The sequence below is a fragment of the Muntiacus reevesi genome, chromosome 2 (genome assembly GCF_963930625.1).
Source record: "Muntiacus reevesi chromosome 2, mMunRee1.1, whole genome shotgun sequence".
Taxonomy (NCBI): domain Eukaryota; kingdom Metazoa; phylum Chordata; class Mammalia; order Artiodactyla; family Cervidae; genus Muntiacus; species Muntiacus reevesi.
In genome coordinates, this window is record NC_089250.1 from 65,992,660 (window position 1) to 66,018,694 (window position 26,035).

A 26,035-nucleotide genomic window follows, 5' to 3' on the forward strand; every position below is an offset into this window, starting at 1 on the left:
CACACTGTCCTGCATTTTAGTTTCTTCTCATGGCAGACCTCGTTGACCATTCCACATCAGTACAAATAGGCATTTGTTCTTTTTAATGGCTACATACTATTCCACTATTGGGGTCTTTTCATAACTGTTTAATCACTCCCTTGTCGATAAACATATAGGCTGTTTGGATTTTTGGCACTTACAAACAACACTGCGGTGAATATGCTTGTATATACATGTTTGTTCACATGTATTAGGATAACTTCTTAAAAGTAGAATTCTTGAATCAAGGAGTATGTGCATTATATATTTTGATAAGTTATTGTATTCAGTTGCAATTGTGTTGTCTTATACTGATACCAACAGTACCTGAGATACATTTTGATAGATATTAGGAATATGTTTCGGCAGTTCTTTTTGAAAATGTCCTTTCCTTTGGCAAATAGCTCATTTCATAATGTTTAAATATCTTTGTTTAGGTCTTTTGAGAAAATGTATATCTATTTACAATGTTTGGTTGTATTTTTTTCAGCTTAGGAATCATATATTATACTTGATAGAAAACTATCAGACAGTAGTGATCGTTGGAGAAACAGGATGTGGGAAAAGCACACAGATTCCACAAGTGAGTATATATTTATTTATTTTTGCAACACTTTCTTTCTCTCTTTTTGGCTGTGCTGGGTCTTCATTACCGTGCACAGGCTTTCTCTAGTTGCAGCAAGTGGGGCTCCTCTCTAGCTGTGGTGCACGGCTTCTCATTGCGATGGCTTCTCTTTTTATGGAGCACAGGCTTTACAGCATACGGGCTCAGTAATTGTGGCACATGGGTTTAGCTGCCCCACAGCGTGCAGAATCTTCCCGGACTGCAGATCGAACCCATGTCTCCTGCATTAGCAGGCAGAAGAGGAGGGGTAAGACGGATGCTGCTATACTTGTGAATACAAATGGACAGTGTATTATAGAATTATACAATGCTATGGAAGAAATCTCTCTTAGAGGGCAAAATCATTTGTGGTGTGGATAGAAGTGAAAAGAAGGATCAGGAAAGGTCTTGTAAGAGAAATGGCATTTGAAATAGATCTTGAAATGAAAGAAAGGGGGAAACAAGACAAAGAGATAGACTTTGAACGATCAGTGGACACTGGCTGGGAAGTTGTCCTCATACAGTGAATACTGTGGGTAGAGATATTGGAGTGCAGAGATGTTTGGGGCTCAACAGAAAGTGGTCAGGTAGGATCAAGAGTGGAAAGACAGGGTGAAAGTTGAAGTGTGTCTTAAGAGCCTCGACTTGGAGGGTGAGGAATGATATTTAAGTGGTCAGGGATAAGAGTCCTTGCAGGTTTTTCTTTGCTTTAATATAGATTTTTATTGAAGTATAAAATATGTATACTTCTGACATCATAGATCATAACTGTAGCTTGGTATACCTTCACAGGTGAATACAGTGGTACTGCCAGCACCCAAATCAAGAAATAGAACATCACTGGCACCCTGGAGGACCCTGTGTCCTCTTCTGGACTCTTGCTGTTTCTTTCTGCTCCCACAAGCATACACGCACAAGCATAACTTTTATTCTGTCTTCTAGCACTGTAGATTAGTTCTGCCTATTTTTGAACTCTTAGAAAGAAAAAGTAAAGCTTCTTTTATCCAACACAATACTGGGTGTAGGATGGGGCCCCAACATAGGTATTTTTTAAAAGTTCCCCAGGTGATCTAGTGTGCAGCTGGGGAATAGTGGGCAGAAGGGTAAGGACAGCAGAGGAGAGGAGATGGGGGATCTGGAGGGAGAACATATGTGTAGATGGTACCAAGACCCCAGCATAGAGAGACCAGGATGTTTGGCTTGTGAGTAGGACCTCTCAGCTGCGCACGAAGAAAGAATGATTTAAAAATAGGTGATGGGAGAAAGACTGGGAGGTTTTTATTCAGAAGCATGCCCAGTGCTGTACTGTGGAAAAGAGAGGCAAGCACAAAACTGGGCAGTACCTTCATGGTCCGCTTGAGCAAAAGACAGGTCCGGCGGCTAGATTCTCGTACACCAGTGCCGGCAGGAACCAAGGCATCACCTGGGGAGAGGAGATGCTCATATAATACTTGGAGAATCCCAAGAAGTACATCCCTGGGACAAAAATCATCTTCGCTGACATTAAAGAGAGGAAAGAAAGGGAAGACTTGCTAACTTATCTCAAAAAAGCTACTAATGAGTAATAGTTGGCCACTGTCTTATTTATTATAAAACAGAAATGTCTCATGAGTTTTTGTGTGTACCATATTTAAATTGAGCTCATACACTAAAATTCAGATCTTGCATGGCTGATGGAATATTTCTGTTGGACAGTTCTGATTTCAATAAGATTGGTGTGTGGCTAAATGAATATGATCAGCTTTTTGAATTTTGATAGTAATTCTGGCTCAACAAGTATTATCACTCATTTCCTCTTCTAAAGGGATGATTGAATGTGAATAAGGAATGTTAACTTTTTCAGGGAGGTGGTGAATGCCTTCTCAAAGCCTTTAGGGGATTGGTTATATATGTAGATTTCTAGAACTGATTATATTAATATATTAAAATACTGAGATACTCCCTTCACTGTCACATAGAACAGAGCAAGATTCAAATGTGTTTCAATTAGCCTGTTAAGGCAAGGGTTGAAGATACACTGACAATGTCCACTTTATCTTTTTGGTCTTAACTATGCCAATTTAATTAAAATTCTCTATCTAAAATATTGCCTTTTACTTAGTGAAAGGCATTTTAGTGTGGTTTATGTGTAGCATCAAATAAAGCATATTTAGCACCCGAAAAAACAAACAAACCCTAGGATATTATTTATTTCTTAGAGACACAGGAGAAGGGCCATGTTACGTTACTGAGAGATTATCAGAGAGTGATATTAATAACTGATAATAAACCAAGTAACAATAAGTAGTAATTATAAGTGCTACATAAAACAATCACTTTACACATACTAATCTGTTTCATCCTGAGTGGCCCTGTGAGATAGGCACTATTATTATCTTTATGTTACCGATGAGGACACTGTAGGGAGTGGTGAGAAGGGGGATGTAGAACAGAGGTTAATGGCCACATGGCATTAGATGACCTTAGTTTGTTTTGAATTAGTTGGTGTGATTGTTGAGTCAGCTGAGGATAAACTCTGTTATGATAACAAAGAACCTGAAAATCTCTGTGGCTTAAGAGCACAAAGGTTTCTTTCTTCCTCGTACTGTGTGGTCTTTTGGGGTTGATGACCCAAGGTATGGGTTGCTCCCACATGGTCACTGGGACCCAGGATGACGGCGCAGCTCCTGTCTGGGACTTGTGGATCATGTAGTAGATGACAGGGTCATGAGTTGGCGCTTAAAACTGTGGACTGGAAGTGACACTTTTCCCATTCATCGGTCACAGCAAGTGACGTGGCCAGGTCTGATAGCAGTAGGCTGGCAGCGCGTGTAGTCCTCCCACAGGGATGGGCAGCAGATACCTGGGTCAATGATACGGTATAGCACAACGATCTGGTCATTGCCCCCAGCCAGGCCTAGCTGCCAGGGAGCAGAGAGCACCTGGGAGGGGCTGAGTCCAGGAAAGAACGTTCTGAAGGGAGAAAGCAGTGGGGTCTGAGGATCCAGCCTGGGCAGTGTGGCAGCAAACACAGGTAGTTTCTTTTTTAAGTTTTATTCTAGTATTTTTAATTTGGGGGAAATGTTTAATAGGTTCACATGGTTTAAAATTCAAAAGACACAAAAGGATATAAAAAGAGAAAGATTTCCCCTTCTGCCCTATCTTCTTTTTTTCTTTTTTTTAACACTTAAAAGTTATTTTTGATTGGAGGATAATTGCTTTACAATGTTGTGTTGGTTTCTGCCATATATCAACATGGATCAGCCATAGGTATACGTATGTCCCCTCCCTCCCACCTCCCTGTCCTGTCTTCTGATACTTCTTTTTTTTTTTTCTGATACTTCTTTTATGCAGGTGTAATTGATGCTACAGGTTTCTTAGAGATTTTTTTTTAAATTGGTTTTACACATGTATTTTTTACAGGGAAATATATATACATATATATATATATATATATATATATATATTCTTCCCCTTTCGAAACTTCAGGTGGTAGTCTCTATACATGTTTTATACACCTTGTTTTTTTCTTCCACTCAGTGTATCATTCTCTTTTCAGCTGCATAGATTCTACATAATGTATTTTTCCAGTTCCCAGTCGGTAGATATTTAGCTTGTTTCCAGTTTTGTGTTCTCACAGTGATGCTGTGAGGCAGTTGGCACCTATCTCAGTTTATACACATACGGGTGTACTTACAGAATAAATATAGTAGTTATAAGTTGCTGGGTCAAAGGGCATATGCATTTGAATTTAATTGTTTTTAAGGAACTGTATTGTTTTAGGAGTTTTTAATGTAGACCATTTTTAAAGTCTTTATTGAGTTTGTTGCAGTATTGCTTCTGTTCTATGTTTTGGTTTTTTTGGCCATGAGGCATGTGGGGTCTTAGCTTCCTGACCAGGGATCGAACCTGCACCCTCTCCACGGGAAGGCAAAGTCTCATCTACTGTACTGCCAGAGAAATTCTAGGAGCTGTATTTTTAAAATAAGCATTGTATTTTCTGAATAGGGAATCCATTCATGGTACAAAATGCAAAAAACGCAAAGGAATAGATGATAAAAAGTGAATTTTCTAAGCTTTGCTGGTGTAAATCACTAGAGCGTTGTGATTGATTATGTTATTGGCCCAAATACTTGCTCTCTTTGCCGTGGATTATCCTCTTTTTCCTTACCACTCAGTTCCACTTCTCTGAGACAGTCACAGTTTCCACCTTCTTATGGAGCTAAATATGAATTACAGCATAGGAAAATTGGAAGGACTGAGGAACTGAAGGTCATGGCAAGAATATGAAGCAAGTTTTTGTCAACAAACTATTTTGCTAGATTTATGTAATATCTTTCCTTGGAAAAGTACAGCATGCCCTAGCACCCTGCACCAGTTTTGAAATTTCACAAACTGTATGTGGAAGCTAGATGATTTTTTTTTTTTCTAGAGCTCTGTCAAAACAGTGGACTGTGAAAACACGTTCTTTGCTATAGTTTTTATAAAGTTTTCAGTGGAGTTCTTCTTAATCCCACAGTTCAACAAGAAGACCAGATTTGATGACCCTTAAAAAGAGCAGAGAGAACTGAGATGGAATTCAGCAGTCTACCTCTGTGACACCCCCTTTTGATATCTGCACTATACCTACATTTGCAGCATCTTTATATTTCCACTTGTCAGCAACCATAAGCAAGCAGAAGTCTGAATCTCGGTTCAGAGAGATTGGCTTCATGATCAGTTTTATTATCATAGACTTAGTTTTTCTTTCTGTTAATACTACTACTAAGAGATTGACTGCAAATGAGTGTATTTTATTTTGGATGGTAGAATTGTGTCCTGGTTATGTGGCTTTAGTTTGTTGAACTTGAATCCCAACTCTTAGATTTTTATCTGTGTCCTTGGACAAGTCCTATGACCTGTTTGTTTCCTCATCTCTAAATTGTTGATGATGCTGGTACCTTCTGAATTGGATTTGTTGTGAGGATTAAACTGGGTTATGCATGTCAGACAGTTGCTGACACTTAGTGATGTGCTAGGTGAATCTTAGCCATTATTCTTATAGTTCTCTTTCTGCATTTGTGTTGATTGGGGTGATTGGTAGTATTTTGTATTCAATGCAAGAGAGAGAAACTTCACAGTTTTTATGACAAAAAACCTACATTATCTAAAACAATTTGTTCATTATAGTCATTTTTAAATTATTATCTTTAGCTAATTTTAGACTAATAGGAAAGTTGCAAAAGTAATACCAAATTCCCCTACACCCCTTACATCACTTCCCATACATGGTACAGTAATCAAAAGTAGGACATTAATAATACCAGTAGCTAGACAGTAAGTCTTACTTAAATCTCATCAATTTTCCCACCAGTGTTCTTTCTCAGAAGATCCAGATTCTTGCATTGGATTTAGTTGTTATTTCTCCCTGGTCTCCTGCAGTCTGTGAGAGTTCCTCAGTCTTTCTTCATCTTTTATGATCGTGACATTTTTGAAGAGTACATTTTTATAGAGTGTTCCTCAGTCTGGTTTTATGTGATGTTTTCTCATGATTAGAATGAGCTTGCACTTTTGGCAAGACTCCCATAGAAAATGATGTGTCCTTATTAGTGCCTTGTATCAAGAGGACTGAAATATTAAAAAGCTTCATCTCTGATGAGGTTAGTTTGATCACTGTTAAGGTCCCAGGTTTCACCTATAAAGTCACTGTTTTTCCCTTTGTAATTGTCAATATCTTGGAGGAGATATTTTTAGACTGCAAATATTCTGCTCCTTTCAAACTGTCACCTGCTAGTTTTAGCATCCCTCAGTGGATCTTATTCAGTTATTTTAGGTTTTTGCCTAATGATGATGTTCTCTATTCCTTTTCCCTTCTGCCTTTATTAAGTGAAATCTCCTGTAAGGAAGAACTGTCCTTTCTCCTTCATTCATTTATTTATCCAGTTATTTGTGTATATCAGCATGGACTCATGGTGATTTCTTTTGTTGTATGGGTTAAAACCCAATGCTGTCATTATTTATTGTGTTGGTCAAAATGGTCCAGCTTTGGTCATTAGGAGCTCCTTGTATTTGGCTCTGGTGTTCTTTCTAAAAGACTCCATTCATTTTTGAACACTTCCTTACTTTCTAATAACAGAAGCTATTTCACGCTTATCTTTTATTTTTCCTGCACTAACCGTGGGGTCAACCACCTCTTCAAGGAGCCCTGGTTCCTCGTATTGGGAAATGCTGTTTAAAAATCAATATTTTGAAGAAAAAAAAATCAATATTTTGGTGCTAGAGTGCTCACTATTATAGAGGTGTCTTTGCTATATAAGTCTCAGTGGGCAGACTTAGGACTTCCTTAATTATGTACATATATTATGTATATATATAATATATATGAAAAATATATATATAATATACTTATTAAAGTGAAAGTGAAAGTCACTCAGTCATGTCCTACTCTTTGCGACCCCATGGACTATATAGTCTGTGGAATTCTCCAGGCCAGAATACTGGAGTGGGTAACCTTTCCCTTCTCCAGGGGATCTTCCCAACCCAGGAATCAAACTAAGCTTTCCTGCATTGCAGGTGGATTCTTTACCAGCTGAGCCATAAGGGAAGCCCAAGAATACTGAAGTGGGTGGCCTATCCCTTCTCTAGCAGATCTTCCTGACCCAGGAATTGAACTGGGGTCTCCTGCATTGCAGGAGGATTCTTTACCAACTGAGCTATCAGTGAAGTATTAAATTCCTATGTAAAAACACTTATTATAGATCTGTGCCAATCTGTGTATATGTTAAAAATCACAATTTATGCTGATACTTCATTGATTCCAGTCCAACGGCATAGGACTCATTCTAGCCTTTCCTTATCTGTAACTCTTCTTCCATAGTGAGAAACGCCATCCTCATCATCTGCAATGTATTTATTTATTTGTTGAACTCTCAGTTCAGTTCAGTAGCTCAGTTGTGTCCTACTCTTTGCAACCCCATGGACTGCAGCATGCCAGGCTTTCCTGTTTATCACCAACTCCTGGAGTTTGCTCAAACTCATGTCCATCGAGTCAGTGATGCCATCCAACCATCTGTCGTCCCCTTCTCCTCCTGCCTTCAATCTTTCCCAGCGTCAGGGTCTTTTCCAGTGAGTCAGTTGTTCGCATCAGGTGGCCAAACTCTAATGAACACATAAAATAGCTCCAGAATTGCTAGCCCATACCCCTAACATTTACTAACTAGATTGTAGCATTGAGGTACTGTTCTTTTTGTCACTGACTTTCAGTTAAGATTCTGTTTTCCAATATCCTAGGTTGATTTACTTCTCCACCCTCTTCGGGGTGGTCAGCTGTTCATTTGTAATATAGATAGGGTCATTTGTTAGTGTTTGCATTTCTTTTTGGTTTCCCCCGACATCCTGGTTGCTTTTTGGTGTATTTGGGTATTTGAGGAGTACCTGGTTCTGAGAGTCAAGGCCGCCCACAGAGGTCTGCTCAGAACATTGCCGCTCTTTGTCTCTGCTGGCCTGTTTCACTTTTTCCCCTTTTCCTCCCCTTTTCACCCCTTTCCTACCGATCCGCCTCAGAAAGCCATTCTCTTTAATTTCTAGTTTGCCCTTCCTTTATTCGTCTTTTGAACAAATAAGCGGATACATGTAATAGTATATCTTTTTGTTTCTGTTATAGAAGTAATATATGTATTTATTGTAAAACAATTTAGACATTGCAAAAACATGTACCTGTGCTAACCACTGTTAACCCATTTTGGATTTAAAAGCATATAAGTGTATGTGGCAAATAAATACATAAATTAGATAATCAAATTTAATGTATACTGATAGCTAATGGAATACTTGCATGTATTTAAAATCTAATTTTTTGCAATGACATATGTTTTATTGGTCTTTTTAAAAATTGTAATTATTTTTAGCTACTCTGGTTAAAATATTTTGTATGGTTGATGTTCATTGAACTGTCTATGTATGTACTTTAAAATTCTTTGTTCTACAGATTTAGCAGTGTTTGAGGGACCCATGGATAGTTTTTTATTCCTTGAGGCAGCTGAAGTATGGGGACATTTTATAAGATGGGGGAGTTAGAATGTTGAATTTATTATGCATGTGCTATGAACTTAAAGCAAATGACCTCACATTTCCAAACCTCAAATCCGTCATTTGCAAAATAATTTTTAAAATATCTGCTGAAATAAGAACCATCTGGTATTTCCTTTCTCAGTAATTTCAATCCAGGGTCACCCTGGGGTAGACTGTTTCTGGTGAAGTGGTGTCAGGTGTGTGCTGAAACATGACTTTCTTTGCAGTACCTGGCAGAAGCTGGCTGGACGGCCGAAGGAAGAGTGGTGGGAGTCACCCAGCCCCGGAGAGTGGCTGCCGTTACAGTGAGTTTCCTTTCTGCTGGAAGGACTCTGCCTGTGTCTCTATTTCAGTGGCTTTTTTCTTCTTTCCTGCAAGCTCCAGATGAATATGACACTGCTCCTCAAGAATTTAGTTCTTCAACTTAAAAAGAACTGTGATCTGATTATTTTTGTAAAATTGATACCTGTACGTTATGAATTTTTATGTAATGATAAATTACTAAAGTCAAACAGAAAAAGTAATTAGGGAAAAATACCCAAATCTCACCACATAGCAAAGACAGTGTGAATGTTTGTGAGCATCATTTTAAGCTTCATTTTATGTTTAGATAAATAGTTGACTAGATGGATAGAAATAATTTTATAAAAATGGGTTCGTAGCCATATATTTGCTTTTGCTGTATTTAACAAAAGAAGAAACTGCATTGAAATAGGAACTTTGGAGTACTGAACTTTGGGTAAGTATTTGTTCAGCACAGGAGAAGTTATTAAAGCTTGAATGTGAAGAAAAAGGATTACAGAAAGCTTTAGAAGGTTACTTATTTTTGGAACTATGTTATAGGTAGTTGCCTATTATAAAAGAAGCATAAATTAGCATGCTTATTCTTTCCACCTTTCTTTCCTCCATTTGTGATAAATTCCGAACTATAATTTTAATTTCAAGATTATAAGTACATGTTCTTTTCTGTAATCATAACTCCCACAGGCATTTAACTTTAATTCTAGTTTAATAATTGCTAATTATTTTCCATGGTTTTGCCAACCTTGAACTGCTCATTTCACTTCTTTTTTTTTGCACTTTACTTCTTGATTGGCTGAATTGTATGTGCCTGAGGATGTCTGATTGTGGTCTTATTCTTGATTTGCACTCTGTAAGAGCCCTATAGGCGTTGCCCTGCTGCAATTTGGCTTCAAGCATCGCTGTATAGAAATAGTCTGAGTTCTGAGGTCCAGCGGAGCCCCCCTCACCTTCCAGGATTACTTTTTCTGCTTGAAAGCTTATAATATTGCTATTTCATTGGGATATGCCTTGATGCTGATTGCTATTTCATTGGGATACGTCTTGATGCTGAAATAGAAGATGACAGAACAATCACATTGTTAGAACAATTTTTAAATTTAACAATTTAACAATTGTTAACAGTTGTTCTGGCAGAACAATTTTTCTTAAATTTTTCTTCCACATTTTTTCTTAAATGTGGAAGAACTTTTAATCTTCACATTAAATCTCTTTATATCAGGGCAGGTTTTCTTCCATTACATCTTGGCATACTTTTCTGTACCATTTATTTTTTTTCTCTTTTCTAAGAGCAACAATTAAGTGTATATTAGATTGCCTTTGTGTCTTTTTAGTATTTATCACTATCTCTTGGATCATCGCCTTTCCAGTTTGTTTTGTGATATTTCTTTAAGCCTGTCCACAGTGTTCATGATTGTTTTAGTCAGATTTATTCAATTTTGTTTTCTTTGCATCTCTACCTGGGTCTCATAGTCACTTCTTTGAATGTGTTTTTTTTTCTCTACCAGAGAAGTGAATATTTAAAATGGGAGGTGACATTACATTACAAATTTTAGAAACTGATAATATAAAAAGAAAAACCGTGGAAATACCACCACTATTTAAAAAAAAAACCCAGAAAATAACATAGTATTTTTATTAATTAACTGTCCTACACATTTCTGTAAATCTTTTTTCGTGCAATTTTTGACTCTATCCCCACTGAGCACCTCTTTACCTGATGGTTTTCTATTGTGTTTCCCTCAGTGAGAGTAGAACAGTATTTTAGTGTCTCTAGTGCGGGTGATTCCGCTTTGCTTTGTGTTGTTGATACTGCATTGATACTAGAGAAGCTCCTTTAGCTTTGTAACTGACATTACACATTACACATTAGCATTGTGTAAATTAGGGGGATTGTCTTCATGTTTGGGAAAAGCCTCTCTGTAGTTTCTTTCAGGGCCAGGCTGTGAGATCTGGAGGATGTCCACAGGTTGATTTTTCTGACCTGTCTGTTTGAGACCTTGTTTCTCCTCGACTGCTGTGACTTTATCTCTTCTTTATGCTGTTTTAGCTTAAGCTTGTGATTTTTTTTGAAACTGGATTTCTTTGGCTGAATTCTGTCTCTCTGGGTAATACTTTTATAATTTATTTTTTCTTTTAAATCTGATTATTTGTTTTTGGCTGCCCTGAGTCTTTGTTGCTGTGCGGACTTTTCTCTGGTTGTGAGAAATGGGGGCCACTCTTTGTTGCAGTGGAGCTTCTCATTGCAGTTGCCTCTCCTGTTGCTGAGCGTGGGGTCCAGGGTGTGTGGGCTTCAGTAGTTGCAGCACACAGGCTCAGTAGTTGTGGCTCCAGGGCTTATTCCTCTGTGGCACTTGGCATCTTCCTGGACCAGGGATCGATCCATGTCCCTTGCATTGGCAGGCGGATTCCTGTCCACCGTGTCCCCAAAGTCCCCAGAATGCCTTTATTTTGACATCTCTACCTGGACAAGAAATTAATTCTATCTCCTTGAGTTATTTTTCCTCTGTATTAACTTTTAATTACTTCATTATTCTTTACCCCCAAAGTTCACTTTCTACTTGTCTTCTAGTTAGACATCATTGATGAACAGTTTCCAATTTCTTCTGTGTCTCTAAAAATGGAAGTAGTGGTTTGGCAACTTGACTACAGCGTTAGATTTAACCTTTGATGTCATGAAAGATGATTCACTTACTTAAAACATTTGAGCAATTTTTTCTGTTTGTGGTTTGGAATCCCAGCTCTTAATCAGTTTGCATTTTTCCTCCAAATTTGTAGCCATGGATAATTTCCATGAGACCACATGCTTTCTCTTAGAGGACAAAGAGTATATAAGTTAGCCTGGTAGTATTAATAGAGCTGTCAAGTTTGAAATGTTCCATCTCCACAAGTACTTTTGTGTGCAGGCTAAAATCCGAAAACAGTGTCAGAGCCGAAGAACAGATGGCATAAGCCACTGCCTGATCTCAGTGAGAGGTAGCTCCTTAATGAGCACTTCACTGGACTCCTGGTCTGGGTTAGACTTCACGAACAGGCCCTGCCTGGGTCTGTGATTCAGGACAAGTGCTAAGCTTGTCTTTTTTCAGTTTCTTGCTTTGTAAAAGGGTCTCTTGCCCACCCAGTGGACTGGGTGCATGTTTAATAAGATGCATTTTGTGAAAGCTTGGAGGACAGCACCTTCACGTAGGAGGTGCTCGGTCATTGGTGGTTAGTCTTTCTTTTCTTTTTTGCAAGTCTTCATTGAATTTGTTATAGTATTGCTTCTGTTCTGTGTTTTGGTTTTTTGGCTGAGAGGCATGTGGGGTCTTAGCTCCCGGAGTAGGGAGTGAACCCACACTCTCTGTGTTAGAATGCAAAGTCTTAACCACTGGATCACCAGGGAAGTGTCCCTGGTTTTCTTCTGACCTCCTTTTTCCTATATCTGTTTGTTCTATCAAAAAACCAGTATTTATCCTATCTAATTGATGAGCTTATTGGGAATAGAACTTATACAGTAGAGGTAAAAAAAAAAAATTCCCTAAAAAAGCCCATAGAATGTGGCTTTTCAGATGTCTAGTGGTGTAACCATACATAAAATTTCTGAAAAGGAACTTGAAAATAAAATCCATTTTATAGCAAATATATACAAATAGTGAATAAATGTTTGGCTTCATAAAATGATCACATTTTTATGGAGAGGTTGGTTCCTTTATGCTCACTTTTACAAGCTGGTTTTCCCCATAAGCTCCAGTATCTGTATGCACACACTCTCTGTGCCAGTTTTTAAGATTTACAGTTTAATGATCTGTAGGGTTGGAATTGAAACAATAACAATAACAAAACTGTCTTGGTGAAATACTGGTTATTGGGAGCTGTAACCTCCAGAGGTAGAGCAGTGTAGGATGAATTTCTGGTTTCATAAGATGTTTTGAAAGATTCCGTGGTGCATACCAGCTGCTTGATGACAGATTCTGTCTTGGCCTCTGAGATCTGTAATTTCAAGTCACTGGGCAGGGCCACTTTCTGGTCCTCATCTGCTCTTCAGTTTCTTAAACACTGATGGTCAGATAACGTCCAGTGTGCTCGGCTTGCAGCACTGGATGCAGGAAGCCTCTGGACTCCTGGACCTGGGGCTGCTGCAGCCCCATGGCTGATGCTGAAAGCTCTGCGTCAGACGTGCCCTGTGTCAGCTTATGATCCAAACTCAGGACGCAGGGACTAGGTGGCAAGGCTGCCTTGCCTGTGAAAGGAGGAGACAAGATGCCTGGGGGTTGGTTGGTAGAGTCCCCGGGAAAGCTCTATAATTTCGCTTCCCTTTGGGTCTTTTTTAGTTAGATAGTTTACATAATGAGTTAGATAGTTTACATAATGAGCATTAAACCCTTTATTTTCTTTCAAGGTAAACTAAGTTCTAAGTGTTATTGCTCTTCTACTTTTGTGTTTATTCATTTTATCAGATATTTTTTAAAATTTATTTTTTTTTAAGTATCCAGCAATTTTGTTTATTCATTCTTTTTTTAAATTTGGTTGCTTCACATGCCATGTGGGATCCTAGTTCCCCAACCAGGGATCAAACCCACACCTCTTACATTGGAATCTTGGAGTCCTAACCACTGGACTGCCAGGGAAGTCCCCAGATATTTTCTGTTATTAAGTTAATAGCCTATGAATGGCCTTCTGGAGTAATAGATCTTACAGCTAGATTCTTTTTTATCTTTCCTACCCTCACCTTTGTTTTATTTTTCCTACCCTCACCTTTCATTTGTTATATATTGGTAGGTAAAAAATCTATCTATACTTTATGGTCTTCATAGTATTTTTTTTTTAATTATGTTAACTTGGAGCCTTCATTAACTTTCTCATCTCATCTTTCATGTAAAGATTTTTTAACCTGCATTCTTAACCTTTTAGTAGTTTTGGTAGCTGGGACATTGTTACAAGTCATTTTAGATTATCTTGCTCTGAAAATGTTGTTCTTTTGTTTCCAAAGAGAAAATGAACAGTAACCAAGTGTTGAATTTGGTCATTCTTGTCCTTTTGCCTTCCTGGTCCTGTGGAAGTTGTTTTATTTCAAGGCATAAAGACTTGGAAATTTGTCCCTAGTTGGTATGCTAAAGAAAGCTTTAGAAAAAGGATGCATCTTGAAATTTGTTCTTTTTCCCTTTTTGCTTCAGCCACCAGGAAACCTGGAGCTGAATTTGTGGCTCAACTTAAATAACTTTGGCATATCTGTGTTGTAAAAATTTTCTCATTGGCTTTGACCTTTTGAATTTTATCTATAATTTCTTTGATCCTGATCTGTAACCTTTTTACATGATTCTATTTTTATTCCATACTTAAACTGTTCTTATAAGTTGCCTCAAGTCAACGTAAAGTTGATCGTTGTAAAGATTATTACACTAGTTCTCTGCTAACCTGCCCCTTCTCTTTTCATTTTCCACTGTGTTCAGCATAGTGTTTAAAAAATAAGTGACCTTTAGATTTTCCATAGTATGTGCTCTTGGCAGTAATTTCTGTGTCTCTATTTTCAGCATGATCTTTCTTCCCAAAGGTTGCAGGGAGAGTGGCTGAGGAAAGGGGTGCGGTGCTGGGCCATGAGGTGGGCTACTGCATCCGCTTTGATGACTGCACCAACCCGCTGGCCACGAGAATTAAGGTGAGGTTCACAACTGCTTTCCTACTGTAAATAAGGAAGATTATTTGGGGAGAGGTAAAAACACACAGCCATTGCTGCTGACTAAGCCTCTGATGCCATGACAGAAAGTGTATGAGAGCATCCTGGCCCTCAGGGAAATCAGCCTGGGAGGTGCAGAGCTCTTTCTGTGTCCTCACGTCTTAGCCCAGAAAGGACTTTGGAAGTCGAGTTACGCCCTTGGTTCTTCTGGTGAAGAGGTTGAGGGCCTGGGAGGTTGAGTGACCTGCCTGACGTCATGTGCCCATTGGTGGTAGAACCAGAGGTCAAAACTGTCCTTTCTCATGTGTGTTTTATTGTTTTTCCCCACCAATCCACGTAGCTGTCTAAATACAGAAACTTACCTATAAAAGACTTAGAAACAGGGACAAATAGTATAAATTGATGAAGTGTAGAATTCACAAATGTTATTTGTGTTAATTAGCGCTGGCCCGTTTTCACATGATAATGGATTTTATGTGTGTTCTTTGACCTTGTTACTACTATTAAAATAATTAGCATCATAGAATCAGGGTACAGTTAGCTCAGCAGTGTCTGCTGTGTACCACTGTGTGAATCAGTCTCTTCAGATAGTGCTGGAAGCAATGGATGAAAATGCTCTGATGGAGAAAAACAAACGCTGTATAATATCACCTATGTGTGGAATCTAAAAAATAAAACAAACTAGTGAATATAGCAAAAAAGAAGCAGACTCACAGACACAGAGAACAAGTTCGTGGTTACATGTGGAGAGAGGAAAGAGGGAGGGTCTGTACAGGGATAGGAGCTTAGGGAGTGCAAACTGCTATGTAGAGAGTAAGCTACAAGGATACATTGTACAAAATGGGGACGATGGCCAATGTTTTATAATTCCTGTAACTGGAGCATAATCTTTAAAACTTGTGAATCACTATATTGTGCACCTGTGGCTTATATAATATTGTACATCAACTAGACTTCAGTAATAAAAATTTTAAGTTTAAATTAAAAAAAAGAAAATGCTTTGTGAAATAAACATTCGTTATTAGAATCTCAGTTATGAGGACTATACTTTCAGGGATCATTTCTATAGTTGGTTATTAGAGAAGTTTCTCTGATCGTGTAGAATCTCAGTTACCTCTCGATTTGCAGCAGAGGAACTGAAAATAGCTAGATGATCTAAATGCAGTGATTTGTAAAAATGTGGACCTTGTTTTCTAAATTTCTGTATTTTCTTACCTTTGACATTCATTTTTCTAGGTAAGGGATTTATTCTTTTATACCACCAAATGCATTTACACTAGCTAATTTTTAGATAGCTTTTAGTGACTTGCATAATCAAATGACTCTTTTTAGAGAGTCTTTTATGAGCAGTTTCGTGTTCCATTTGGTAATGGTTTCCAGGCACTCAGCCCCCGGCTGATGGGCTGTCATTGGTGGCACGTTCTCACTTGCACTTCTATGTGTATGTGTGGCGGCTCGTATCAGGTCCAAGAAAAATATGATGGACGTGCACCCTGCTTTAAAAAATGAAACAAAAAGGAAAAATACTAAGATATAGCCTGTGAGGGAAATGTTTAGCTTTGTTAAAGACTGACTTGTTTTGGGGTGAGAATAACAGCATCTAGTTGTTAACTGCGTTTTTCTAAAGCATGTTCATAGACTCTCCTTAATCCTTAATGGTAATATTAGTAACTGATGTTCTCGAGCGCTCTCTGTGTGCTGGGGCCCTTGCTAAGCCCTGTACATGTGCACTGCACTCTCCCACTTAATTCTCACAGTAACCCTGTGAGCCAGATGCTTTTATTTTCTCCATTTTACAGATGAGGAGTTGGGCTCAGAGGGGGTAAGTCGCTTGCCCAGGATTTGCACAGGTAATAAGAGGAAGAGCAGAGATCTGATCCAGCAGCCGGCTGTGATTGTATTCCTAACCACAGCCCCAGTCAGCCTTTCTAAAATAATATCAGTTGAAGTTGAGGTTATTCCCCTCAGGAGCTGCAAGTTTATGGTCCTCGGGACATTGTAGGAGGAGTGATCTCTGACTCAGGGGCATGCCCCTGGGCAGACCCAGGTTTGTCTGCAGTGTCTATTCATAGCAGTACCCGTGATCCAGGCTCAGAGGAAGTGGGGCTTAGTCAAAACTCACAGAGCAAATGCAGGTAAAATTTGCAAATAGAGTTGCCAGCTCTTACCGAGGGTCCTGTGTTCAATATTTTGTTTGGAAACCATTCCATTGCTTGATAACCAAAATTTGGGAGTATTTTCTCACAGTCCTTAGTGGGATTTGTTTTGTACACACACTGGTGATGAGGTTGTATGTGTTTAGTTGGACTTGAACTCTTTGAAGGAAAGTCATGAATATACAGTGTAAATGAATTATTTCTAAACCTTTGTGTTTCTGTGTTTTAGTTTCTGACCGATGGAATGCTGGTCAGGGAAATGATGGTTGATCCATTATTAACAAAATACAGGTAAGTATATTTTTCCTGTGATAAGTTTCCTACAGTTTCAAAAATACACAGGTAGATTGAGGAGCAGTTGTGTTATTAGCTGGGATTCGTGACCACACTCAGCTTTCCCAAAGCTTCTCTCCTTCCTTTGGCTGTTGCGACCTTTGATGTTCTTTTCAGAATATATAGAGTCAAAACTGGGCTCATTAAAATCCCTGTCATTATTTGAACGATCTGTTGACTTGTTTTTATCTTGCTGGAGGGTGACAACAGAGGCACAGCACAGAACTGGACAGCGATTTGTTGACTGTAACGTGCAGAGTCCAAACAATTACTCACATTTTCCATCTCCTTGTGGGTCTCTGTCCATTGCTCATCGTATAAAATGGCCCCACTCAGGCTCCCTGCTTCCTGGGGAAGGATGTTGTATTTAACTCCCTGGTACACATGTGGCATAGCCATGACCACGTGCCTCTTTGTGCTGTTTTATTCAGATTTTTAGTCTTTGGGTGGTTGGGCCTTATCTCAATTTTTATGTGCTCTGTGGGGCTATATGTTATATTGAAATTTAAAATCATGTATTAGATTCTGTTGGGATCCAGCATTGGTGGTAAAACTTTAAAAGTAGCAATAAATAACAGCATTTTCTTTACCAAGAAAAGTTGAAGTGCCCATTTTTATTAGCTTTAGAGTTACTGCCTTGTCAAAGAGGAGGTACTTGGTGTTACTTTTTGCTGCAAGGTGATCAGATGGGGGCTGAATCCCCAGCAGTCCCTTTGATGTCTGGATGGGTTTGTGCGGTGGTTGGTTTGATGCCCACTGAGATTGTCCCTCTGATTCTAGTGCCATCATGCTGGATGAAGCCCACGAGAGGACCTTGTACACCGACATTGCCATTGGTCTGCTGAAAAAGGTATTTAGCTTTACTGCCAGACTTCTGGTTTTGTGTTTTTGTCTTGTTTGTTGTTTCATCAGGAAAGACATTGTAGCAGTTTAGAAAATTCAGCAAAATACAGAGGAAAGAAATGAAAATTGTCGATCACCCTTCTCATGGAGAGACAGTCACCGTTAGAATTTTGGAATGTTTCCTTCTCTTCTTTCTCCTTTGTGTGTCTATTTATGTGCGTACTCATGCACCTGTTTTGGCCCAGTGGGGATTGGGTTGTTGTGCTCACATGTATCTTGCATACTTCTCTTAGCATTGCATAAGGATCATTTTCCTCTGTCATTCAATATTCTCTGAAGACATTTTTAATGGCTATATAGTCACATGTCTCTACCATAAAGTATTTGATGCTTCCATTACAGTTAGGCATTTATATGTCTTCCAGATTTGAAATATTTTACATAATGTTGCAGGAAGCACCCTTGTGGTTAAATCTGTTGGATATCTGTTTCTTTTCTGTCTTTTGCTTTTCATTAGAGATTTCAAGCATATCCCAGAGTAGAGAGAAGGGTTTAATGACCCCCATGTGCTCATAATCTGGCTTCAGCAGTTATAACCCATGGCCGGTTTTGTTTCAACCTTACTTCCATTCTCTTCTCCCTTCCTATATTTTCTGGTTGTTTTCTTTGGGGATATTTCTGATCCCCAGAGTCTAGAGCAGGGTGATTAAAAGCCTGGACTCCGGGTCAGACTACTTAGGTTTAATTCTGAATGCTAAATTTGCTCATCGCTCAAATGGGGCTGATACCAAGTTTTTCTTTCTCTGTGCTGCTTTACTTTCCTATCCAATAGCCACTGGCCACTTTAGATATAAATTAGTTGAAACAGAATAAAATAAAAAATTCATTTCTTTAGTCCCACTGGCTGTATTTCAAGGATTCTCTGGCCACATGCAACTAGTGGCTACCGCAGTGGGCAGAACCTTTAAGCATTCTCTTAGGTCTGCCCTATAACCTCATTTGTTGTGAAACTTAGATAATGTAAAATGTTTAGGATGGTGCCTGACACAGGGCCATGAATAGACTGTGAGATACCTTTCCCTTGGGAGGATGTCTGCAGCTGAATGAGGGGATGGTGGTCTGGGCTGGATTTTAGAGGCCCCTAGCCTCTTTGTGTGGAGAAGGCAATGGCACCCCACTCCAGTACTCTTGCCTGGAAAATCCCATGGATGGAGGAGCCTGGTAGGCTGCAGTCCATGGGGTCGCTAAGAGTCGGACATGACTAAGCGACTTCACTTTCACTTTTCACTTTCATGCATTGGAGAAGGAAATGGCAACCCACTCCAGTGTTCTTGCCTGGAGAATCTGAGAGACGGGGGAGCCTGGTGGGCTGACATCTATGGGGTCACATAGAGTCGGACACAACTGAAGCGACTTAGCAGCAGCAGCAGCCTCTTTGTGCAGTGCACATACTACACAACTGTATGCAGAGACCTTGGAATAGCACATAACTTACTATATGCTAGCTGCTGCTGTTGTTGTTTTCATTATTAATCTATTTCTTGACCAAAGATTTAAACTTTTGATACTTGTGAGGAATTATCCCACTCTGTTATTACCTTCTTAGGTATGGTATAACAAGGGGGCCTATTTCACCGAATCTTTGCCAACACTGAAAATAAATTGTTGCCAGTGTGATGGATGAAACAATAATCTCATTGTTAACATTTTTTTACTATAATTTATTTGATCATTTCTCCTATGACCATTAATCATCTGTTTCTTTGAATAACTGTTAATATCTTTTATCCATATTTCTGTCTTGGTGTTATTATTTATTGTTTGGCTTTTCATACTTTAACTGTATGTACACAGATTCTGACTATTCAGAGACCCAGGTGTCAGTAAAAAAAATCGTTTTACTTTTGGTAAATTCAAATTTGTATCTTAAAGCTCCTTTATATTTTTTTTTTTCTTTTCTAATTTTTTGTTTTGGAAATTTTTTTATTACTCACACAGTTAGAAAGACTAGTATAATGAACTGCCCTTTCATCTCTTACTTAATAGTTACCAATTTGTGGTCAGTCTTGTTTCATCTTTAAGCTCCTCCCCATCCCCCCACCCCCCCTCCACACACTGGATTATTTTGTAATAAATTTCAGATATCAGATTATCTCATCTGTGTCACAGTGTTATCATTGTTTTTCTGCACGCCTTCTTTTTTAGATTCAGAAGAAGAGAGGGGATCTTCGACTGATTGTGGCTTCAGCCACTTTGGATGCAGAGGTAGGAGCATTTCCACTGTCGCCCTCTGTCCCTGGTCAACATGGGGATTGTTGGTCACGTCCTTGGGAAGCTGCCTCCAGCTGGAGCTTATCTTCGGCAGGATGGCCTGCCTCCTCATGGGGCCATCTGATGTCCTAGATTCCATGTCATCGGAGGAAGTTCCTTTTCAACTCGTGGGTGGAAATAGCCTGTAATTAATTGAGTTCATAATTACCTATTGTCTTGTTTCTCTACATGCTATATTTTCCCCCACACAGGCAGCTTCTTTTTATTACTCTTTTCAGTAGGAGGCTATACTTCTTGAATTTATGACTTTAGCATTATATTTAGATTTTGGGAATACAATTAAAGTTTTCCCTGTACATATAGTAATTTTCACGTTACAATTTTTTATGGCTAAGGGTACATTAGTTTTCATTATTTAAAAAAATTTTTATTGAAATAAGTTGATTTACGGCATTGTGTTAATTTCTGCTATATGTGTGTGTGTGTGTGTATATATATACACATGCAGTTTTTTAAAATATTCCTTTCCATATGGTTTATTACAGGATTCTATACATAGTTCTCTGTGTTAAACAGTAGGACCTTGTTGTTTATCCATTCTATATATAAATGCTAACATCTGCTAACCCCAACCTCCCACTCTGTCCCTCCCCCAACCCCCTCCCCCTTATTTTTCTCTCTTAATGACTAATATTTTAGTTCAGACAGCAGTTCAGCTCAACACATAATTTTGACCACTTGCTGTGTATGCACATGCAGACCACACGCACAGCTCACACACACACACAGAAGCACAGTGCTGGCTACAGGTGATTCATACACCCCCTGACTGGTCAGGGAAGCAGACACATAAGTAGGTGTTTGCAGTTCAGTTTGTTCAAGGTGCTGAGACAGCCAGGGAGGGGGTGCTTTCTCTCTAGCCAGCTGGAGGGTGTCCAGAAGCTTTCACGGAGGAGAGACATCCCACCTAGGCTGGAAAGATGCATGCAAGTCTGCTGGTTTTGTGGGGTGGGGAAGGGAGTCCTAGGCATGCAAAGAACCATGGGGGTGTGAAACGTGTGTTCAACGGGCTGTGAGTCAAGTGTGAGGTGGGAGCCATATCTCGCTTGCAGCACCTGCTGGGGGGTGATCTGTCCCCCCACCCGCAGTCACCCCTCCGACTTCTGCTTTCAGTTCCTGCAGTGCTCCTTACACACCAGCCTCACCTTGCTTTTCCTCACATAAGTCTTAAGCATGCTTCTGCTTTTGGTGGGAGGAGCCCTCTTTTTAGACCATTCTTGCTTCAGATGTTCTCATGGCCTTGTACTCACTTGCTTCCAGTCTTGGTCAGGTACGAGCACCCAGAGAGCCTTCCCAGACCAGTGTCTACAGCCGAGCCCCTGTCGCTCTTCATTCTCTCGCTCCTCCTCGTTTCTGTCTAGCCCTTCTCCCTGGCTCCCATCATGTGCCTATCTGGGTGTCTGTTGATTGTAAGTCTCCCGTCACTAAAATGTAAACCCTGTGAAGACTGGGACTTTGACTGTCTTACTCTACTTTATCCCTTTCATCTGAGACAGTGTCCGACGTAGAGTAGGGACTGTGGGTTGAATGAATTTTGATTGTGTGGAAAGGGATGGGAAATGCAGATGGGAGAGGCTGGGAGGGGTCAGATGATGGAGGGCCCACAGGCCACGTGAACTTCACCTTCCACCTGGGCAGCAGCCCTAGCGTGTGTGCGGCTTGGCAGCGACTTGATCACATTTGTGGGGTTTTGTTTTGGCCGAGCTGGGTCTTTGTTGCTGTGTGCAGGCTTTCTCTAGTTACGGTGAGCGGTGGCTACTGTTTAGTTGTGGTATGCGGGCCTCTCATTGCAGTGGCCTCTCTTGTTGTGAAGCACTGGCTCTGGGCCTGCAGACTTTAGTAGTTGTGGCGCTTGGGCTTAGTTGCTCTGTGGCAAGTGGGATCTTAGACGAGGGCTCGAACCCCCATGCCCTGCATTGAAAGGTGGATTCTTAGCCATTGGACCACCAGGGAAGTCCCATATTTGAGTTCTAGAAAGATCACGCTGGTGCTGTAAAGAAGAGACACAAACAGATGTGGTGATCACAGTAAGGAAGCCAGTTCTGCAATCCAGCTGAGATGAAGAGGGCCTCGCTCCTGGTCTCCGTGTGGCTTCCAGGATGCAGAACAACTTGGAAGGAGAAAAAAGTCAGCCTGGCTGAGAGAGGGGTCTGCATGCTGCCTGACAGGTTTCTTGGGCCTTCTCACAGTGTAGGAGTCTGTTGTCTTAGGTCTGCCCACTGTAACTTTGGGGTTAAAGCTCTCTGTTGCCCTCTTTAATGAATTCTTATGCCCTTCACCTGTAATCCCTGCTGGGATGTTATTTTAACCTCATCTCTTGTTACCTCTTCCATGGCTGAGTTGTCCAGAACATCATCTCCATATTACCTCTTACCTTTAACACCACCCGCTTTTTTAAATTGTTCCCAATAGATTTTATTGTGGTTAAAATCTATAATGTGCAAATTTTGGAATCATCAGTAATATTTATTGCTTACAGTTGCCTTTCATTGTCTTTAGTGTGGCACGGAGATGGAAAATGATGCACTTCCTGGGAGTGATTTTTTTAGGTGGGAGGGTGGAATGTAGGAGTTGTGTCAGCCTTGGGTGTACTAGGATGCACGGATTGCCAGACATCAGCAGCTTTCAGCGGAGCCTTGAGTGGACTCGGGTCATTCATTTCTTCATCCCTTTCTGGCCTGGGAGGTGAGGAGTGGGGTGTGTGTGTGTGTGCATGAGGGGAGACCTGGGTGGGTGTGGATGCCCATGGGATATGGAATGTGAGTTACCAGGTGAGAGTAAGAGAGCGAAGAAGAGGAAGGAATGGGCTGAAGTGGACGAGAGAGGAGAGTGTGTGAGAGTGGTGAATGGGGGGGCGTGACTCAGGTAGCATTTTCACCTGAAATGAAATGCCGCAACATCTCCCCTGTCCCCCAGCTGTTAAGTTTGTGGGCAGCAGACTCATTCCTAACTCCACTGCCTGGAGGGATTGATGGCACCTGCTCTGGATTTGCTCAGGGCCTTGGGTGGCCCAACCTGCAGTCGAAGACACCCAGTGACTGCAACTGGGAGACAGAGGCCAGCGGAGTTGAATGGGGCTGATCAACTTGTCACCTTCATTGGTTTAGCTGTTTCTTAATATCAACCTAATTAAGCCAGCACTTAATTAGAGTGTGAGTGAGTATAATTATGAAGTATTTATTGACCATTGTATCACATGGTTTTTTTTTTCTTCTTTTACTGGCTTTCATTCACCTGGAAGAAAACATGATCATTGACCCGTCCCACGGGTTTTTTTTGTCACAGTTCAGATGCTTGAAGGGGGAATAATTTTATCTTTCCAGATTCTTAGAGAAGGGATTTGGGGTCCATTATAGTCAGGTACCCACTTGGAACCATTCTGATGGGCCAAAGGTGGGCAGGTCATGTTGGCATGGCTGCTGGGGGTCCACTCCTGTGGGCCAGATCAGAGCCACTAGTAGAGAAGGAAACAGGTGAGCAGGGGAGGCGGTCCCGCAGACATCCACGTCATTTGAGTCCATGTCATAGACAAGCCTCTTCCTCCTAGTCCTTTTATGTGTGTCTGTGTCAACGTGATCCTTGGCTTTCAAAGTTGACTCTCACTCTTCTTTTTCTGGTGGGTTGAACTCATTTCACTCCTGCAGGTCCTTCATTCTGCCTCAAGTTGCAGACCCTGTTGACACTATGTTTATTTGCTTTCTAGTCTTTAATTTTCTGTGTGTATGTGTTTAATACTTCCAAATACAGATAAAAGATAAAGATCTTAAGGACAAAAATCTTGTGCCTTCTCAGTTAATGCTGAGTTTTATTTCTTAAAAGAGTAACTCTCTGTCTTTACGTCTCTGCTGTCATCCTTGGAAGGGGTGTACCTCTTCTTCCCAACCAGTAATAGCCCTCCTCATCCTTTCAGGCTTATAGCCAGGGGATCCTGCCACCTCCAGAACTCCCTCCCTACCCCATGTCATTTCGGGCCCTTTCCTCCTCCCCTGATTGTAACTCACAGCTCTTTTCTGGTCATCTAGTCATTGAGGCTCGGTTTATGTTATGATTGGTTTTTTGCACACCTTTCTCCCTGGCTTATTCACTGTTTGGGGGACTGGGGTGCAGTGCCTTCTCCCTTGTTTGTGCGTCACTTGTAGCCTGCCCATGCTTTGCATACCATGGGACACAGGAAGGTTGAAGTCACTTGCAGGGAATTTACTTGAAAGCAGGGTGGAGCTGTGTGGGTCTTCATAGCACAGCACAGTACTTTTGGCCCGAGGCTTGTTCTTTTATGTCTGTGTTTACTCTTCTCAGACATGACTTGGAGGTTGACACGTAGCATGCAGGTATTTTGGAGTTCAATCTAGTCGACTCTTCTAGAAGTGCTCCTCCAAGTCTTTTCATGTTATACTTGATTCAAGTTCTCAGGGCACACCTGGGATCCTGGTTTCCAGGAGAAGACGTGGACGTGTTTAGGGGAGATACCTGGGAAGGAAAGAAGACAGGCCTGGTGATCCCATGGCTGGGCCTCCTAAGAGAGGAGGAAGCAGCTTGTGGCGAGGCCTCAGGGGACCGGGAAGGTCAAGCGCTCTCCCACCGGCCTCTCTAAAGACCCCAGGCCTGGGGATCAAGTGCCACTGAAGAAGACATGGCCACCTGTTTGAGTGGAATTGCCAAGAGCCACTTCTCTCAATGAGGTCCTGTGGGAGTGTGGGAGAAGTGGATAATTGCCAGTCTGACCATACAGAGTGTTGTGCTGCCTCCTGAGGGGCATATAAAGAGGGAGAGGACTCTGTTCTGCAAACACAGGACCTGTAGATCTGTGATTGCACTGCCAGGAATATCCCTGCCATTCACAGATGTACAGGTTTCCTTTATACAGCAATCACCTGTGTAGTCAGAGCTGTGCTTTCCAGATCAAAGGTACACATCAGCCTGATGTAATCCACCTTTAACTTGAGTTACACCTTCTGACCTAGTCTGTGGTTAAATGCAGTATGGGGGAGGGGGGCTGGGTGGGGTAAGATCAGTAATCCCTCTGCTGCGTGTTGACTTATGTTCACAGCTGAATGCACTTTGGAAATCTAACCTTGATCATTTCTGTCAAATCTTCAATAAAGGGTCTGTCATTGAAATGTGACTCCCCAAAGTTATAAGAATAAAAATGTGATTCTCTGAATAATTTTGTTATCCTTAGTCTATATTACATATAGCCAATCCCTATCCCCGACCCTCTGCTCTGTTTTATATTATTTTCTTTCTTTTCATGAATTACTATGAACTTTTTTTTTTAAATTTGATCGATGAAGAATTTTTTTTTTTAATTTCTTTTAGAAATTTCGGGATTTCTTTAATCAAAATGACACCAGTGATCCAACCAGGGATACGTGCGTGATCCTTACAGTGGAAGGGCGAACATTTCCAGTGGACATCTTTTATCTACAGAGGTTTGACGGTCCTTGCATTTTTAGTGAGGGCGACTGGAAAACCAGGCGTTTGGTGGGCTGAGAAGCAGCTGCGTCTGCTTACAGCTTCGAGGGCGGTGCGCCAGGCTGCTGAGGAAGGGCGTGTTTTGTCACTGATGGGATGTTCTGGAACCCTCCCTCAGTATCGCTGCAGGATTTTAAGTCTCCCTCCAGATGTGCAGGTTTCCGTGACTCTGTGTCCCCGGCTCAGCCGCAGAGAGCAGAAGGAGAACGAGGTTGCAGGGAGGAGGGCTCTAGAGCAGTCCGAACTGTGCTTTACACGATTGCCAGCTTGGGCGGTATTGGTGATTGGAATCAT

At 40.7% G+C, this 26,035-nt stretch overlaps 1 protein-coding gene and 1 pseudogene across 1 annotated transcript in view; both read left to right on the forward strand.

Moving 5' to 3' along the window:
- DHX35 (DEAH-box helicase 35) overlaps positions 1-26,035 on the forward strand; it is a 67,524-nt gene that overhangs the window by 10,017 nt on the left and 31,472 nt on the right. The window contains exons 3-9 of the mRNA XM_065921997.1: positions 512-604; positions 8,881-8,958; positions 14,484-14,588; positions 16,992-17,053; positions 17,876-17,945; positions 20,144-20,203; positions 25,586-25,698. Coding sequence (XP_065778069.1) covers positions 512-604; positions 8,881-8,958; positions 14,484-14,588; positions 16,992-17,053; positions 17,876-17,945; positions 20,144-20,203; positions 25,586-25,698 — 581 coding nt within the window. The remainder of the gene's footprint in view (positions 1-511; positions 605-8,880; positions 8,959-14,483; positions 14,589-16,991; positions 17,054-17,875; positions 17,946-20,143; positions 20,204-25,585; positions 25,699-26,035) is intronic.
- LOC136161948 (small nucleolar RNA U3) lies at positions 15,645-15,740 on the forward strand (annotated as a pseudogene).